Source organism: Lepidochelys kempii, chromosome 9 (genome assembly GCF_965140265.1).
Source record: "Lepidochelys kempii isolate rLepKem1 chromosome 9, rLepKem1.hap2, whole genome shotgun sequence".
In the NCBI taxonomy this organism is placed as follows: Eukaryota; Metazoa; Chordata; order Testudines; family Cheloniidae; genus Lepidochelys; species Lepidochelys kempii.
This window is the reverse complement of record NC_133264.1, coordinates 47,440,396-47,459,056: the sequence shown is the minus strand read 5'-3', so window position 1 is coordinate 47,459,056 and position 18,661 is coordinate 47,440,396. Positions and strand designations below refer to the sequence as shown.

At 45.5% G+C, this 18,661-nt stretch overlaps 1 protein-coding gene across 1 annotated transcript; it reads left to right on the top strand.

Moving 5' to 3' along the window:
- Nucleotides 1-2,946: 2,946 nt before the first annotated feature.
- On the top strand, nt 2,947-16,093 carry LOC140917006 (coagulation factor X-like). The gene is made up of 7 exons (XM_073358902.1): nt 2,947-3,135; nt 6,863-6,887; nt 7,063-7,176; nt 9,571-9,705; nt 10,387-11,054; nt 13,702-13,819; nt 15,491-16,093. Exons 1-7 carry the CDS (start codon nt 2,947-2,949, stop codon nt 16,063-16,065), a joined length of 1,824 nt encoding a protein of 607 aa, XP_073215003.1. The 3' UTR covers nt 16,066-16,093.
- The last annotated feature ends 2,568 nt before the right edge of the window (nt 16,094-18,661 follow it).

The following is an 18,661-nucleotide window of genomic DNA, read 5'->3' as shown; positions in this document are numbered from 1 at the left end:
TGGTGTTGATGACCGTGTGAAGAAATCCCGTCATCCCTTCTCAGAATCCTTACTGGCAGGTGTGTGTTTCTCTCCTGTGGGCTTGCATTGGTGGGTGGCTTGCTGTGTAAAAGTCTAGCATTTGGATGTCACTTGACAAGCCCATCAGGAGCTCTGCAGCAGGCTTGACTAGCCAATGTGTTAACCAGATCTGGGTGTGAGGTTCGCCACAGAACTGGTTTCTGCTCAGTTTGGGTCTGATCCAAAGCCTGTTGAAATCAATCAGTGTCTTTCCATGGACTTGGCTCAGGCTCTTTATCCTCTGCAACTTTCCTAGGCTCTTTCAGTCTGCGCACTTTGCCTTGTGAGCGGAGCATTTGGCTTCCTATCACAACGTGCATCATCAGTCACTTGGAGAGAGAATACAAATGAGGTCAGATGAATAAGACTAACAAAACCTAGTTTTTCTCCACATTGCCGCCTCCTTTTTTCCCTTGAGTCCATTTTCCCTCTCTCTTTCACTATATGCTGCTCTCTGCTTGTTTTTGTCCAGGATCTGTCTACTTCATTCTCCTTTTCTCCCAGCAGGTGACCATCTGTAAACCAGAGGATTCTGCATAGCCACGAAAATGGCTAGAGGTTCCTTACTTGTGACATTTCTCTTACTAATGTGTTCCATCTACAGCAGCTGGTCAGTTTCATTTTCAGGTAGGAACTTCTGAACTACCTGTTAACTTCACTTTCTCCCACCGAGAGCCTGCATTTAAAATTACACTGCACCCATTTTCTGAGCACAGAATCTTGAAGGTTCAGTAGGCAAGAGGCACTTCTTGAAATGCACAGGAGAAAAATGAGAATTAATTTATGGTTATTCATGAACTCACCATATCTGGGCTTCCTACCTGAGGTCCAATAACCTCCTTGTGTTGCTGGACTTATGGGATCCAATGAGTTATGCACAGAGGACCAAAGTTGGGCACCTAAATCTGTGTTTTAGGAACCTGTGGTGATTTAATATTACTACTTTGCTCTTCTGTAGTGCTTTTCCTACGTAGCCCTCAAAGCGCTTCACAAAGGCAGGTATCATTAACCCCCTTTTGTAGAGCTGTAATGAGAAATGAAGTGACCTGCCAAAATACACAAGTCAGCTGGGAACAGAATGCAGGTCTCCTGACTCTCAGCCCAGTACATTATCCTCTGGACCCCACAATGCCTCCTGACAAGGGACCCAATCCTGCAACTTGAACGGCAAAGGAAACAAAAAGCCTCATGCATCTGATTGCAGGATCAGGGACATACGTCAGCACTTAAGTGCTTCAAATTGTATTTAAATGGCTACCTTCAGACAGCTAGGTTGAAAATTTAGCCCAGAGAGACTCCCAGCTGAGACAAGCTTTGGACAGCTCCTCCTGGCTCGGTGAGCGGGAAGTTCCCTTTCACTCATCCAGTGAAACTGCTGATTACGATTCCTACGGTTTGGGGGGTTTCTTTTAAGATGAGCTAATAATAACAATCCAATTTCTTTCGTTGGGTTCCAGGATTCCAGGGCTAGTCATTTACCTACACAGGAATTGTATTATTGTCTGACACAGCAGAGGTGCAGTGATACGATTGCTTAGCTATAGGAGACTGAAAACTGCGTAACAACCTCTGATATTGGTCCCCCATTTCTCCAGGGCCACTGTTCAACAGGAGAGTGACAAGAGACCCTGTGAAATTCAGAAATGCCAAACCAAATGTTGGACATTTGATTGATAGTCTGTACAGAATGTTTTAGCCAAAATGGGAAGAGAGTGAAGGATAGGTGGGAAACTTTTCACAATGCTGCAGGAAGCCACGTGGTAGCGGTTTTCTTTTATGGTGTTGCCTATAGGCCCTGATGTTCTCACAATGGTGTGGAAGTAGATAAAGGGAATTTGGATGCAGGCCTCTGAAATGAGCGGGAGTCAGGCTAACTCTAGCTTTAATAACGCAAGATTTCTAGAAGCGGGAATTGTGCGAAGCGAGTGGGAAAAGTATTGCGAGAGAGGCTGTTGTGACCTCGTAGTAGATAAGAATAGAATGTAGACTATAAGAGAAATTGGTGAGAAAAATAAGATATCATGAAGGAATACGTATAACCAATATGCAGCTGGTGCTCATTATTGTCTGTAATAAAGGTATAAATGCTTCCTCTAATTGTTTATCTTTAGCGAGGCCTGCCTAGGTGGGGGAAACCCTGTGTCCTAGTGCGCACTCTCCCTCTGTGCAATTGCTTGAGAAAATAAAGTGTATCTGACTTGCTGCACCCAACCTGAGAGTGAGAACTGTGTTTTTCTCCGACAAAGGCGATTGTAAGCAATAGCTAAGCAGGTGGAGGTGATGTATTGTAGACTTTCCTCCACTGCTATGTTCTGTCAGAAGCTTTTTTTTTTTTTGTCCAAAGTTGCTTTACACTGGAAGAAATGTTCTGCCAAAAAGCATTAGAACAGGGGAAGATGGGTATGCTTTATTGAGAGATATATTCAGGGTGTTCTCTTTCATTTCTTCCGAGTTTTCCGCTTCATCTCTGAGGTGACACAGCAGAGGGACTGAACGTTCTGTTTTTATATCTTGGACATAAAATATTTAGATAAATTTTATTTATTTCATTTGGACACAGTAAATCCTTGATTAACTGAGACCTGCCTAACACTATGCCTGGTCATTAGCACAAATAAATGAACTTTAACCCAACATCATGAATTTTGAGGCTGGCTCCTTTTACATGACGTAGTCTTTTAATCCACTGAAATATTATTCAGCTGATCACCACCTAGGGGAATACTGACTCTACGTTGGGGCATAGACAATCTGAGTAAAGTTGTCCTTAAGTCTGTTTTGATTTTTTGAAAGTTGTCTCCTCCACTGTGTTATTTCGCCAAGTTAAAGCATAAATTACTCATCTCTAGCCTAAAAATGAAGCTTTGGCTTCCTGTGACAGCATTAATGGTCGGATCCAATTTTGTTTTCATAGTGTTTGTGAGAAAAGAAGAAGCACACCAGGTGCTGAAGATCCGTAAACGCTCTAACCAGTTCCTGGAGGAGATTCACCCAGGGAACTTGGAGAGAGAATGCATTGAGGAAACCTGCTCCTTCGAGGAGGCAAAGGAGATTTTCCAATCGCAGGAGAAAACAGTGAGGCATTTCACTTCAGAAAAAGCTGCAAGCAATAGCTGATCAGTGGGGAGATACAAGGAAGTGTTCTGACTCATTGATATGAGTAGGGCTCCGTGTTTGTCACGGAGGTTGCAGAAGCCACGGATTCTGTGACTTTCCGTGACCTCTGTGACTTCTGCAGCGGCTGGTGTGACTGACCAGAGGGCTGCCCAAGCAGCTGGCTCTGGGGCCAGTTGCTCAGGTGGCCCCAGGGACAGCCACACCAGCCGCTGCTGTAGCAGCCCCACAGCCAGCCACTCAGGTGGCCCCCTAGCCAGATGCCCTGGAGCCGCTGCTGGGGCGGCCCCAGGGCCAGCCGTTGCTTGGGCAGCCCCGGGCGGCTGGCCCCAGGAAATGCCCAAGCAGTGGCCGGTGCGGCTGGCCCCAGGGGTCGCCTGAGCAGCAGTCTTTGGGGCAGTCAGAGCAGCTGTTTCTCAGTGGACCCTGGCAGCTGGTGCTGCTGGCCCTACCCCCCCATTGCCAGTGGCCCCTGGGGCTCCGCCCCCCCACCCCCCAGATACGCCCTAGCAGCGGCCCCTTTAAGATTTAGTCAGGGGTATTTATAGTATGTCATGGACAGGTCACAGGCCATGAATTTTTGTTTATTGCTCGTGCTCTGTCCATGACTTTTACTAAAAATACCCATGACTGAATCGTTACCTTAGGTATGATTAGGCCCTACCAAATTCACGGTCCATATTGGTCAATTTCACAGTCATGGGATTTTAAAACTCATAAACTTAATGATTTCAGCTATTTAAATCTGAAATTTCACAGTGTTGTAATTTGTAGGGGTCCTGACACACAAACGAATTGAGGATGGGGGTTGCAAGGTTACTGTGGGGGGTTGTGGAACTGCTACCCTTACTTCTGTGCTGCTGCTCACGGTCAGGGCAGAGGGCTGGACAGCTGGAGAGGGTCGGCCGCTCCTGGAGCGGCTCTGCAGCCAACTGATTGGGCGGTCCCCCCCAGCCAGATGTCAGCAGCAACACAGAAGTAAGGGTGGGTGGCATGGTATGGTATTGCCATCCTTACTTGTGCGCTGCTGCTGGCAGGGGGCACTGCCTTCAGAGCTTGGCGTCCGGCCAACAGCCGCCACTCTCCGGCTACCCAGCTTTGAAGGCAGCGCAGAAGTAAGGGTGGCAACAGCATGATTCCCCATAAAATAATCTTGTGACCATCCCCCCGGAACTCCCTTTTGGGTCAGGACCCCCAATTTGAGAAAAGCTAGTCTCCCCCATGAAATCTGTGTATTATAGGGTAAAAGCAGACAAAAGACCAGATTTCACGGTCGGAGACCAGATTTCATGGTCCGTGACACATTTTCCATGGCCGTGAATTTGGTAGGGTCCTACATATGATAACCCACAAGACCAAAGGCCACCAGAATGCTAGTGGAAGAAAAAATTTATGATTTTGATCATTATTATTCTCTAATTCCAAAAATGTAATTAAGCATAAAACAAACAACCCAGAAATTTATGTAACCTTAACAAGAGAGCACAGACAGGCTATGACGTCCTATTCCTCCATTTCTAAGGAACATGAGTTTTTACTCAAGGTTTCAGATGAATTGCAAAGCATCGAATAAGGTGCCAAGAAGGCTGGTTGAGTAATTCAGTGCTACTGAAGCATGCCATGAAGGAAATCAAGATTTTCAAAGGCAACAGGTGATTTTTTGGATGTCCCACTTGAGACGTGTTGAAGGATGATTCTCAGTGGGTGGATGTGGAGCATTGTCAGGACATTGGGTCCCTTTAAAGCGCCTGAGGTTGGGTACTCAAAACTACGAATCAACTTTGAAAATCTTAGCCAATGTCAACACTGTCCTTGCTGATTCTGGAGATCCCACCAGCTTATTTCAGATGTGGGGGGTTGGGGAGGCCTCACCACCCCAGATATAGGAAATAATATAAAGGAGGTACAGGCTCTGTCAAGACCAGAAATGGGCAAGCTAGCACTTAACAAAGAGAAGTACAATTATTTTCAACCAGCTGACTGGGTGGTTACCTGTTAAACTCTTTAATAGAATCTTATTTGAGAGCCCCAGATGATAAATTAAGAGACTGGAACAGGGGTCGGCAACCTTTCAGAAGTGGTGTGCCGAGTCTTCGTTTATTCACTTTAATTTAAGGTTTCGCGTGCCAGTAATATGTTTTAACGTTTTTAGAAGGTCTCTCTCTATAAGTCTACATATTATATAACTAAACTATTGTCGTTTGTAAAGTAAACAAGGTTTTCAAAATGTTTAAGAATCTTCATTTAAAATTAAATTAAAATGCTGATCTTACGCCGCTGGCCCGCTCAGACCGCTCCCAGCCTGGGGTTCTGTTCACCTAGGCCGGCAGCGGGCTGAGTGAGGCCTGCAGCCAGGACTCTGGCTGGCAAGGGGCAGGCAGCCAGAACCCCGGACCGGCAGCAGGCTGAGAGGGGCCGGCGGCCAGGACCCCAGACCGGCAGTGGGCTGAGTGGCCCCACTCAGCCTGCTGCCGTCTGGGATCCTGGCCCTGCCCACATAGAGCGGGTACCTACCTTCTCCCTGGTTCTAGCCCATTCTCTTCCTCTCTCTCTCTGCACTGAGCTGAGGGTGGGAGTGCACTGAGAACAGGACTGGGGGTGAAGGAGCAGGCTGGGGGTTGGGGTGTCGGGTCTGGCCAGCAGCTAGAATGAGGGAGTGGGCTCAGGGTTGGGGCAGGAGGTTTGGGTGTGGAGTGCTTACCTGGGCAGCTCCCATTTGGTGCAAGGGGTGCAGGTGGGAATGTGGGGGCGGGGTGCAGAAGCTCCCGTTTGGTGCTCAGGATGGGGGTGGGAATGTGGCGGGTGCAAGAGTGAGGGCAGGGGGCTGTGGGTGTGTGAGGAGGATGCAGGAGTTAGGGCTGAGGGCATGTGAGGGGGGTGCAGGAGTCAGGGCACTGGGTGTGGGGGGGCTGGGTATGTGTGGGGGTGCTGGAGTCAGGGCTGGGGTTGTGGGGGGGTGCAGGAGTCAGGGCAGAGGGCTGGGGGTGTGGGCTAGGGTCATGGGGGTGCTCCCAGCCCCCTGCCCAGAGTGGCTCACGGCAGGTGGCTGGAGGGGATATGCCCTGATTCCACCCCCCTCCCCCAAGACCACATCCCCACTCTTCTCCGCCTTCTCCCTGGGCTGCGGCTCCTGCTCCCTTGCAAGGGCCATCAGCTGATCTGAGGCAGGGAGGGAGAGGAGGAAGGGCAGGAACCCAGCACATTGGTGGAAGAGGCTGGGGAGGGGGGAGCTTGCCTGCAAGGCGGGGGGGCGGAGAAGAGCAGGACGGGGCGGGCAGGATTTTTAATGGCATGCTGCTGCCAGTCTGGGGTCCCGGGCTAGAAGATCAGAAGTTTCAGTCTCTGAACACAGGAATTAGGACTCTCGGCTACTGGCAAGATAAAAAAGGAAAATCTTTGGAAAAATCCTTATGCCTTTCTATGTGGTATTTTCCAAAGCAAAAGCAAGAAAAATAATCTGTCACTCGCTACCTGGTTAGCTACTAGTTTAACCAGTTAACTGTCACTTTGGCCCAGCGGTTAACTGGCTAGCGAAAGAGGCGCTCTCAGCAGCTAAGGGTGAACCCACAGCCACAATATAGATTAGTTAAGGAAAAATGCTACAAGAACCATTATTTCCTAAAGTCAGTAGGTAATGTGTCTTGCCCTATTAACTAATGTTTTCCTCTCTTGTGATTATTTCTTGCAGATGGAGTTTTGGTTTGATTACAAAGGTAGGACCGGGGGAGATTTTTTTACCTGTTTCCTACACTGCTGTTAGTTGCCACAAGTCAGTGTGGAGAGACGACCCAGACAGAATGTGTGTCCGCTTCCTCATGCCAGGCCTTTGCTAAGTCACGGAACTGTATGTGACAAGGTAGCACAATGTGCGTCTCTTCTTCCAAACAGATTTAAATCCCTGCAAAGAGAATCCCTGTAAGAACGGTGGCATCTGCAAACAGAAACACTACGATTATTTCTGTATCTGTCCCCCACTGTTCGGAGGAAAGAAGTGTGAAATAGGTGAGTGTGGAAATGCACATAGGCATTCTACTGAAGAAAGGATGAAGGGTGAAATTCACCCTAGGTCCTTGTGCTGGCTATCTGTGCAGGGCTGAATTTCACCTATAACGAAGACATTAATATTAACTCCATTGGTCTGATTGATACACAGCTCCTCCGGTGCCCTAATACCACAGAAACACATGCTGTATCACAGAGCTGCATGCACCGGGGCTCCGGTATCTTAGTAATCAGCTTCATCAAATGTATCAGACACGCTAGCCAAAGTTCAGTGTACAATACCAACATGTGCGAAGTTCCTGTTACGTGAACCATTTGCGAACAAAATGGTGGCACTGTTGCCTTTAAAAAAAAACAAAAAACTTCTGATTCCTTCCCCTCTGAAACACCATCTACAGTCTGCAAGAAAGAACATGGCAGGAAATTACTGCCCAGAATAACTAGAAGTGGGAACTAAGAAAAATTACGAGTGACTCTTTCTTTGTCCATAATGATCTCCCCAATGAACTTACATTTGCCAAATGCATCTCATTACAGCTACGTTGCTATTATGTATTATCTTTTCAAGTGAATTGTCATAAACATAGAGATAAGGGCAGCTGTACTGAATCACTTTACCTGTAAGGGATTAAGAAGCTCAAATAACCTGGTTGGCACCTGACCAGAAGGGCCAATAAGGAAAGCAAATACTTTTAAATCAGGGTGAGGGGGTGGGAGGTTGTGTTTGTGCTCTCTTTGTTTTGTTCCCTCTCTGGATGGAGAGACAAGTCAAGCAGTGACAACATCTCCTTAAAACATACCTGGAATAATTCATCTAAAAATTACAGAAATTGTAAGTGAGGCAAGGAAATGCGTTAGATTATCTTTTGTTTTAGCTTGTAAATTTTCCCTATGCTAAGAGCAGTTTTATTCCTGTTTTTTGTAACTGTGAAGTTGAGTCCAGAGGGGAGTCCTCCGTGTTTTAATTTTTATTACCCTGTAAAGTTACCTTCCATCCTGATTTTGCAGGTGTGATTCTTTTACTTTTTTCTTTATAATAAAGTTCTTCTTTTAAGAACCTGATAGGGCACTAAAATCAAAAGATAAAGGGTCTGGTCTGTACTTAAATTAAAGGCAATTGTTTGGTATATTATTCTCAAGTCTCCCCTGGAAAGGAGGTGAAGGGGTTCGGGGGAATAGGGACTCCAAATGACCCTTTCCTGAATTTTTGTGTGAATCACTTGGTGGTGGCAGCGATACTGTTCAAGGACAAGGGAAGGAATTTGTGCCTTGGGGAAGTTTTTAACCTAAACTGGTAGAATATAAGCTTAGGGGTCTTTCATGAGGGTCCCCACATCTGTACCCCAGAGTTCAAAGTGGGGAGGGAACCCTGACATGGTGGCAGAGGTATGTTTTCAGGAGACAATGTCCCTGCTTGGCTTCTCTCTCTGTCCAGATTTAAAAGTATCTTCTTTCCTTATTGGTCCTTCTGGTCAGTTGCCAACCAGGTTATTTGAGCTTCTTAACCCCTTACAGGTAAAGCAATTCAGTACAGCTGTCCTTATCTCTATGTTTATAACATGCACCAATATGTTCAGCACCTCCCAGAAACAAGTGAAGGCCTGCTCCCTGCCCCCAGGCGCTTACACATTCACCGCAGAAGGGAGATAGATAGTACTGTAAGCTCTTCAGGGCAGTGTGAATGGGAGCTGCGAAGCTGCTGCTGGGGGCAGCGCGCAGAGATTCCCTGAACGCCCCTTGCCTAGGGGCCACAGGGGTACATTGCTGACCTGGTGCTTGCGGCTTCAGCCCCAGGGGGGCGCACCGAGGCTCAGGGACCGGTGTCCGGCCTGCGGCGTGGAGACTTGCCACAGGCCAGATGAAAAGAAGCAGCGGGCCATATCTGGCCCACGGGGCCCACCTCAGCCTGAGGCCCTGAGCTGCAGCCCCTAAAGCCCCTGCGTTAATCCGGCCCTGCCTCTCACTCTGTCAGGATAACACCTAGCACAGTGAGGCCCCAATCCTCTTGCAGTGTCTAGGTGTTACTGTAATACAATAATAAACAGGCAAGGGGAGGGAAAGGGTTAAGACAGTGTGTGTCAAAATCACACACACATCTTGGCCGTTCAGTTTAATTGTGGGGTGTGGTTTTTCTTCTGTCCCACCGCCCCCTCCTGCCAGTAGATCTAATAGCGTAGAGCTGTATTTCTTCTCTGCCGTCGGCTCCATGTGTTTGTTACAGCCCTGCTGCCGAGACGCTGATGTGCTACTGGGCCTTTTCCTCAAAATAAGTGAAGTTTCAGAGCGGTAGCCGTGTTAGTCTGTATCAGCAAAAACAACGAGGCGTCCTTGTGGCACCTTAGAGACTAACAAAGCTAACAATAAGCGAAGTGCTTCAATGTCTTTCCCCTGCAGAGAAGTTTGAATGCTGGTACAAGAATGGCGGCTGCTGGCAGTATTGCCAAGATACCGCACACTCCCTTCGTGTGGTGTGCTCCTGTGCAGAGGGTTATGTCCTGGGTGATGATGGAAAGAGGTGTACGCAATCAGGTAATGGCTCCGGGACTCTGAGTTACTTAGACTGAAGAGCAGGACAGGTTTACAGCCACTGCCCTTCCCTCTTCACTGGGTTGCCCACTTGCCCTTGAACTGTCACATGCACCAATGAATCTATGGGAAAAACTGGTTGCTGTGATGTAGAATTGAAGTATACTCATTTACCCATGGAAACACCAGCAAGCCTGGAAAATCTGGCTTTTTCTCCACTCTGTTCATTCCACTCCCTTTACTGAAGGCAAACCCTGATCTCAAAGCCCAAATATCCCCCTTTGACTTTCAGGCTCTGCCAACATTACCTCAGCAAGGAGGTATTCCTGGGCAAAGGAAAAGGAGATTACTCCGCACTGTGCCATGTAGTGCAGGGAGAACACCACTGACTCAGTGGCCAGACAGGGAGCTTGGGGAAGTGCCAGACACAGCCGCTCACAGTACAATGAGTAAAAGCACTTGGCATGAGTAACAGGGTTCCTAGAGCCTAGGAACCAGTGGAGGCAATGTGTATGATCTATCAGGAGTTGATACCCATTGTACGTCTCTTCACGTGCATTTGGATGATGGGAAGGATTAATGGGTGGTCAATGGTTCATCTTCAGACAGCTGAAGAGGAGCAGAATTAGCTTAGGGATCAAAACTTGACACTGAAACCCAAAGGCTGTTTTTCTTATTTTTCAGCTCAGTTTCCCTGTGGGCTGATTAAAAGATCCATGCATGCTTTGGAGGAAGTTGTCCCTGGGCTCACTGGGATGGCAGAGGGGCGAGCCCCCAGGCTCAACGGGAAGGTGAAGAGGGGTGCCCCCGGGCTCAATGAGTCGGCAGAGGGGGACGCCCCTGGGCTCAATGAGTCGGTGGAGGGGGGCACCCTCAAGCTCAACGGGATGGCAGAGAGGGCCACCCCCAGACTCAATGAGTCAGCAGAGGGGGGCACTCCTGGGCTCAACCGGATGGCAGAGGGGGGCATCCCCAAACTCAATGAGTCAGCAGAGGGGGGCGCCCCCAGGCTCCATGAGTTGGTGGAGGGGGGTGCCCCCCAGCTCAATGGGTCAACAGAGTGGGAGGCCCCCAGGCTCAATGGGTCAGCAGAGGGGGGCACCCATGGGCTCAACCAGATGACAGAGGAGGGCACCCCCAAACTCAATGAAACAGCAAAGCAGGGTGCCCCTGGGCTCAATGGGTCGGCGGATGGGCAGAATGTGCATGATGGCCTCAATCAAACTGAAGCTGAAGGAAACCTGACAGATGGAGATCTACACAGCTGGACAAAAGTCTACCAAACTGCAGAGCATGATGATACCAGGATCACTGGGGGATCTTTCTGCCATCGTGGCCACTGTCCCTGGCAGGTAACATTTCTCTTGCATATTGAGTCATTAACACCACATCTCCTTCCCTTATCGGTGCTCACTCTGTGCCCCAGCCAGGACCTCATCAAGGTTTTGCCAAGTATCCCTGTTCATGGCCAAACAGAACTGCGTAGATCCTCAGTGTATCTCCGCAGCTTCTTTTCTGGTGGCCCACACTGTAGTTACCTCATTCATTAGTGTACATGGGATCCTAAATATAGTCTCTCTTATAGCTCCTCTTCTTGCAGTACAGCCAACCAATCGTCTTCAGTCTCCAACATGTCCTTCACCTTTGTTTACTTACTTACCCAATGGTCAGGGGCAAATATTCTCATGAATCAATGTTCAGATTTTAACTTCTACATCATCTGCTTGGTATGTGGCTGTGTTTCTGCTCCATGCATCCTGCCTAATAGGATCATCTAATAGGATCATCGTCTCTCATCAGCAGAAAAGGCACTTACTTTTTAGATACTGAGTTTTTCACAGAACTTTATATTCACTCATGATGCTTCTCTTTATTTCATTTTCCTATCTTATAACAGCATGTGGCATTTAGCCCAGGGAGCAAGACTCCCAAGCCTTTCCTATCCATTGTGATTTTGGCCATATTTGTAATTAAAATGAGTTTGGCCTTCTCCATATTTGTTCTTCATCTGTATTTCTTATTTTACTGAGCAGTGTTCACTGCTTCTAGAACTTTCAGGTGTTTTTGGCAAGACGACAATGTCATCTGAAGTTCTTCTGGATCCCTTATTATTTTCAGAGCAATAGATTAGTCAAGAGGGTTTCCCTTTGAAGGTGTCTGGCGGTACGTTACAAATAGATGAAGCGTTTCATTTAGTATTTCCTTGTCCACCTTTCTACTGCCAACCTGATCTCTTCACTCACTTTATCAAGCTGAAGTACCTCTTGATTAGTTAGGTACATGTGATTTAACATACTTCCTTCTACTCTCATCTAAGGGCTTCCTCCAGCTCCCATTAAATCCAATGAAAATTGACTTCAGACTCTCTCATGGGCTTAAGGTTGCCTAACTCTCTTAGGCTTCTTTGAAAATTCCAGCAAAATAAAGTAATATATGATGGCTCATTGATCCATGAATGAAAAGTTGCATCTAAATCAATGCGGGAAGTCCAGAAAGGCTGTACTCCCTTCGTTAGTTGATGGCTAAAGATTTTTTTCTGCTATTAACACTCAATTGACTGCTCTATATTTAGTGAGCTGCAGCGTATTTTCCTTTTTCTGAATGCACACCATTATTGTAGTGGTCTATCTTTACAATATTGTACCTTTGCTTTCTTTTGACCCTTTTGTGAATAATTTCCCTCCTAGGTCTAATACAGAATCCAAGGTAGTGCTATCCCTTGCTTCATTGTCCTTTGCCACTTTTGTGTTTACATTTTACTTTATATTTTAACAGTACAATAACCGGGCCTGAGTCTCGGCTCTTTTACACAGACGTAAGATGTAACTCCAGTGACTTGTGTGACATTACTTCTGTTCCAAAGCACTGTAAAAGAGTTCAGAATCAGGGCTAAAATTTATAAGCATCAAGCTCACAAAAGTCATGAAATACCAAACATTCAGGTTTAATGCTAATCTTTAATCTTGTTCACATATAGCTATGCCTTTAATGTGTAGTACCGCTTTATTTTATAGCTTGTTCCCTTTTTTATTTCTTTACAATACTGTATTTAAAAAGGGCATGAAAGTTTGTTGTTTTTCCCACCAAAAAGTCATTTCTTCCCCATCACCTCTTTAATTTTAACTTTAAAAATATGAGGAATATCAAATCTGGTTTCCCTTAGCTTTGGTGAAGGCCTTATTAACAATTTCAGGGAATGTGTGTTTTGATCTTTCTCAGCTTAAAGGGTTTATGGTGTTGAGTCTTTAGCAAAGCCAGCACTCCATTCAGGGTAGACAATACCTGAACATCTAATATTAAAAAGAGGGACCTGGGGAGATATCCGCCCCCTTGCCCCTCCCACTTTTACCCTTTATAGCTCATCCTGAAGTCCAATATCATTTTTCCTTGCCCTTTTTTTGTGTGTGGTTTTGCACAACTTTATAAATCTGGAGACCTGAGAGATGCTGGCTCGGTGGCTCCAATTCCCACTGACCTAAAATTGCGGGTGCTCAGGATCAGTTCCTCTTCATTATTTCTAATACTTCTGTTTCTTGTCTTGGCCCTTAACTTTTGCTCTTCTTGTGCAGCTTCATATTCAGCATTTTTTAAACTTGGCACTGTTTGGATATTATAGTCTCTTGGCACTGACCTTGCTTTCTTTTGTTCTAGCATCTTCCAAAGCTTTGCAGCCAGTACTGGAGCTCACATTAGATTTGTTTTCCAAGACTGACATTTCCACTTTGGTTATCGCCTTCTGCTTGAATTTCTATCCTGGTCTGTTGATTATTCTGCTCTGTTCTTACAATCTTATCACTTTCCATAATTACACTCCTTAGACACATCATCCCTAGTGACATCACACTGATTAATTCTGAACACCTGTGTAGTATTTGGGATTTAGCCCTAATCATTTTCATCCTCTGCATCATAAAGTTAGTAGTAGTTTCTAGGGAACTACTACAGTACATTGAAATAAGTCCTGTTGAGTGTGCTCTTGCTCTTGTTTTTTCACTGTAGGTATTTGTCCGAAATAGCAGGGGTTATGGTTTCTGTGGAGGGAGTTTAATCAGCAGCCGCTGGGTCGTCACTGCTGCCCACTGCCTTGAGATTGTTAAACCACATCATGTTACGATAGGTGAGTGAACTGGAAAAGTCTCCACGCTCCCGGAGGCGCTATGAAAGCATGAGTCTGCTCTGAAAAGTGACTAGAAAGGCATCGGGGGTGTTCCAGTTCCTTGACTCTCACTGCTCAGTTTATAAATAGAAAGATTTTTTTTTCCAACTCCCAGCCCTGCAAACGCAGGCTCTGCTGTGACCATGGTAATAGAACCGGCTAGCAGGAACTGAGTTACTTTCAGCTTCAGGTTTCCGCAGTTAGCTGACAGGGCAAGCCTGTGGTTACCAGAGTCACTGATAAAACAAATCTCAGCCCAAGTTTGGCTGTTCGTAGGGTTTCCTGCACGACCTTCTAGTGTGTGCACCTAGTTCCCTCTGAGCAGAACATCCTAGTTTCTCTTATGTTCTATCATAGTGGAAGTAACAAGTCACATCTGCCTCACCAAATCAGCAGAACTTACTTAGCAACTGTATGCAGGATTCTAATTCCCTTCAGCAGGAATGGGTGAACTGGATGATGAGGAAGAAAGTAGTTCTGTAGGTGAGGCACTGGACTGTGACAGGTGAGACTTGGGTTTAATTCCCAGCTTCGCCAAAGACTTCTTGGGCAAGTCACTTAATCCAGTGGTTCTCAAACTGTGGGTCGGGACCCCAGAGTGGGTCGTGGCCCTGTTTTAATTGAGTTGCCAGGGCTGGCTTAGACTTGCTGGGGCCTGGGGCCAAAGCCGAAGGGTTTCAGCCCTAGGTGGTGGGGCTCAGGTTACAGGCCCCCTGCCTGGGGCTGGAGCCCTTGGGCTTTGGCTTTGCACCTCCCCTCCCCCCACCCAGGGCAGAGTGGGCTCAGGCTTCAGTCCCCCGTCCTGGGGTCGTGTAGTAATTTTTGTTGGGGGTCACAGTGCAATGAAGTTTGAGAACCCCTGACTTAATCTATGCTGTGCCTCAATTCTTCCTATATAAAATGAGGATAGTACTTCCCTCCCTTACAGCATGTTATATGGATAAATCCACTACTGGTTGTATTAGGAGTCATGAAAATTCCTAATTAGAAGAGCCCTGTATCCCTCTGAAGAGTCAAGCCACCATACTAAGGCTAGTGAGTTTTTCTTCCCTCTTGAATTGGAATAATGTTTTCTTGGAGAGGAAACTGGTTACTGTGAATACCTGCAGCACTGAAAACTTTAATCAGTATCCTCTTCTCTTTATCTATCTATACACAAGTAGACATAAAATGAGATGTGAAATTTCAAAGGACACGTGACTTTCATTATCTACTTTGAGCAGGCTTGTGTCTCCATGCAAATTAACAAAAGGTCCAGTGTTCATTCTAATAAACCAGCTAGTTCTAGTTCCAACCAGCTTTGAGCCTGTTGTTAAATTATGGTGGGTGTTTTAAAATGCATCTAAATTCTTCATAAGCATGGTAGTACAGACCCAATAAACTCTCACACTAAACAATTTCAGATAGTGCCCCCGACCCTCTGCTGGTCATAGATCTCGTCATGCCAAATTATAAAGTGGTAGCAATGCTGGCTTTAGACTGTAACCTCCATATTTAGGTTCATGGGTGTTGTAACCTATTTTGATTTAATTTGGGAGGCTAAAGCATTAATCTACTACCATAGCTGCTCCCCCCATGAAACTCTTACACAAGGGATTTAGAATTCTTTAACATCTTTGTTTTCAATTGCAGGAGACTTTGACAAACACCAGAGAGAAGTGAAAGAACAAAAGATCAAAGTGCAACAGAGCTGGATACATCCACACTATGACTCAGATAACTATAATGGTGACATTGCTTTGCTCTACTTGAGCAGCGATGTTGTATTTAATGAGTATGTACTCCCCATTTGCCTTCCCAATCCTAACCTGGCAACCCTGCTGACTGTGGAAGGGACTAGGGGGATGGTGAGTGGATGGGGTTCCACACATCACAGGGGTCCTGGAACACGCTTCCTCATGAAAGTCAAGCTGCCCATAGTAAGCATGGAAACGTGTAGGCAGTCAACAGCGAAGCTCATTACAGATAACATGTTCTGTGCAGGCTATGCTGCCAAAGCCCAGGATGCCTGTAAAGGAGACAGCGGAGGCCCCTTTGCTGTCTCTTACCACAACACTTGGTACCTGCTAGGGATAGTCAGTTGGGGTGAGGGCTGTGCTGAAGAAAGGAAATATGGTGCATATACGCGGGTAGCCAACTATGTACCATGGATAAAGGAGTTGGTTGAAAATCTAGCTGATGCAGGAGGATTTTTACCTTCATTCTAATGAGGACCATTTCTAAAACATCAGAAATGCTACCAGTAATAAAACTGGAAATTTTACAATAGCTTTAACTTAAAAAATGTAGTTTATTCAATATGAAGCTAAATATAGTCTATTCAGTATTCCTTGTTCTCCTAATAAATGTAATACAGTATTTGCTGCTCCTGAGACTTTTGTAATACAAACCACTGCCCTAGAAACGTTGAAAGTGGAGGTTTCAGAGTAACAGCCGTGTTAGTCTGTATTCGCAAAAAGAAAAGGAGTACTTGTGGCACCTTAGAGACTAACCAATTTATTTGAGCATGAGCTTTCGTGAGCTACAGCTCACTTCATCGGATGCATGCCGTGGAAACTGCAGCAGACTTTATTTATACACAGAGAATATGAAACAATACCTCCTCCCACCCCACTGTCCTGCTGGTAATAGCTTATCTAAAGTGATCATCAGGTGGGCCATTTCCAGCACAAATCCAGGTTTTCTCACCCTCCACCCCCCCACACAAATTCACTCTCCTGCTGGTGATAGCCCATCCAAAGTGACAACTCTTTACACAATGTGCATGATAATAAAGTTGGGCCATTTCCTGCACAAATCCAGGTTCTCTCACCCCCTCACTCCCCGCCCAAAAACCACACACACAAACTCACTATCCTGCTGGTAATAGCTCATCCAAAGTAACCATTCTCCCTACAATGTGCATAATTAAGGTGGGCCATTTCCAGCACAAATCCAGGTTTTCTCACATTCCCCCATACACACACAAACTCACTCTCCTGCTGGTAATAGCTCAAAGTGGAGTGTTTAACAGCTTTAGGGATTGTGTTGTCTTTATTTTGCCATGGAAGGAAATAACTTTGTTCTCCAGCTATTCCACTCAAAGTACATTAACTGTTAAAAGACTCAGGACAGTTCACTATGTTGACAGTGGTGTAGCTGAGTTAATCACTTTACAGTATGATTGTTATCTGCAATGTGGAGGCTTCAGAATTCATCAAGTTGTCAAATGATAAGACAGAAGTGGAGTTTGAGTGAAGGAACCATATTAATATCATGTTAGCTTTATGGTAATCAGGAAAATAAAGTGAAAAACTTTAAATTGCCATTTTATTCTAAAGGGAGTTGAAACTTTTTATGTAGCAAAGGCCTGGACGTTTAACCCAGTAAGAAGGGAGAGGAACAAACAGAATATATTTCAGAGTAACAGCCGTGTTAGTCTGTATTCGCAAAAAGAAAAGGAGGACTTGTGGCACCTTAGAGACTAACCAATTTATTAGAGCATAAGCTTTCGTGAGCTACAGCTCACTTCTTCAGATGCATATAGTAACTACGGTAGTGGAAAACTTAGAATTCCCAGTAGTAGCAATTATTCAAACTAACAACATGCAGTAAAGCAGGTTTAATCATCTTACTGCTCATGTGATGTCCTTTGATATTTCTTGCAAGGCATTTAAGCACATTAGACTCTAAACTACTGTCCAGCAGCAGTTACCTACAATGGATCAAAAACAGAACATATCCTGGAGCCAGCTTTCACTGTTGGTATTTCCCTTTTACACATTCTAGCAAAAACAATGTAAGAAAGGGAAAAAAGTGGCACTAGCACCATAGCGAAAGGCACTCTACCCCTAGACAATGGATCATTCTATGATTCTATAGGGTGTAACATTCAAGTTAGATGGTTGTTTGCAGCAGCTGATGCAAGATTAGTGGTTTTCTGAGTGAGTCTGATAGACTTGTGGGAGCAGGAGATGAGGTAAAAAAACCAGATGAGCTCTTTTATTGTGAAAATGTACATGCTGTACACAATTGATTTTGCTGTCAGACATGAAATAGTGGTGAACAACCTTGGAAAACCCAGTAATGCTATGAGAAACAACTTTTCTAACAGTCTAAAAGCCAAAGGGGGCAGGGGGAAAGAGGACCAAGTCAGCCCTCCCTCAGCAGGAGTTTAGCTTTCAGGATTTCTTTTAAAAAATTGTCACAGCGTTCCACATAAATCACATAAAAATACAGGTGAAACAAAACATTACTTTAGAAGAAGATTGTTAATTCTGAAATCTCCTCTCACCCAGCAGGAATGTTACCACAGTATGTTAAAGAACTTAACTTCACACTCCTGTGTCCTTGGGTTCAAATATCCTCAAACAGCACCCTTGTGCAGTATTTGAAGGTGATGGAGAAGAATTCCTTCCTCCTTTAATTTTTTTTAAGGCCTTATGAAACCAAACATTCAAATTTACTATTCAATTTTCAGAGTTACAAAAATAGGAGTACAAATTAATAGAAATCTGTGTCCCTTCGCCCACACTCCTCAAAGCATTCAACCTCTAATTGTCACTTGCTCAGGGGAGAATCAAATGCAACTTTAAAGATTATTTAATACCCATGAAAGTCTGTTCATTGCAGGAAAGGCAATCAACTCTTGGGCCAGTTAAGTGGAAGTACGTACAATCTGCAATTTTAAATTTCAACCCTCCCCTATGTGGGTAGTAACAGACTGCTTCATTCAACCATGAAGCAAATACGCCTAAAGTACTGGCAAAAAACTCATGCATCAATGACACAGGAAAAATCCCAGCAGTTGAAAAAGGAAGTTCC

Bases quoted from the DNA above. Each gene is read 5' to 3' on its own strand.
- LOC140917006 (XM_073358902.1), top strand. From the start codon at position 2,947: ATGGTCGGATCCAATTTTGTTTTCATAGTGTTTGTGAGAAAAGAAGAA. The intron at 11,055-13,701 runs GTAACATTTCTC...TTTTCACTGTAG, and splicing joins GTGGCCACTGTCCCTGGCAG to GTATTTGTCCGAAATAGCAG. The intron at 13,820-15,490 runs GTGAGTGAACTG...TTTCAATTGCAG, and splicing joins ACCACATCATGTTACGATAG to GAGACTTTGACAAACACCAG.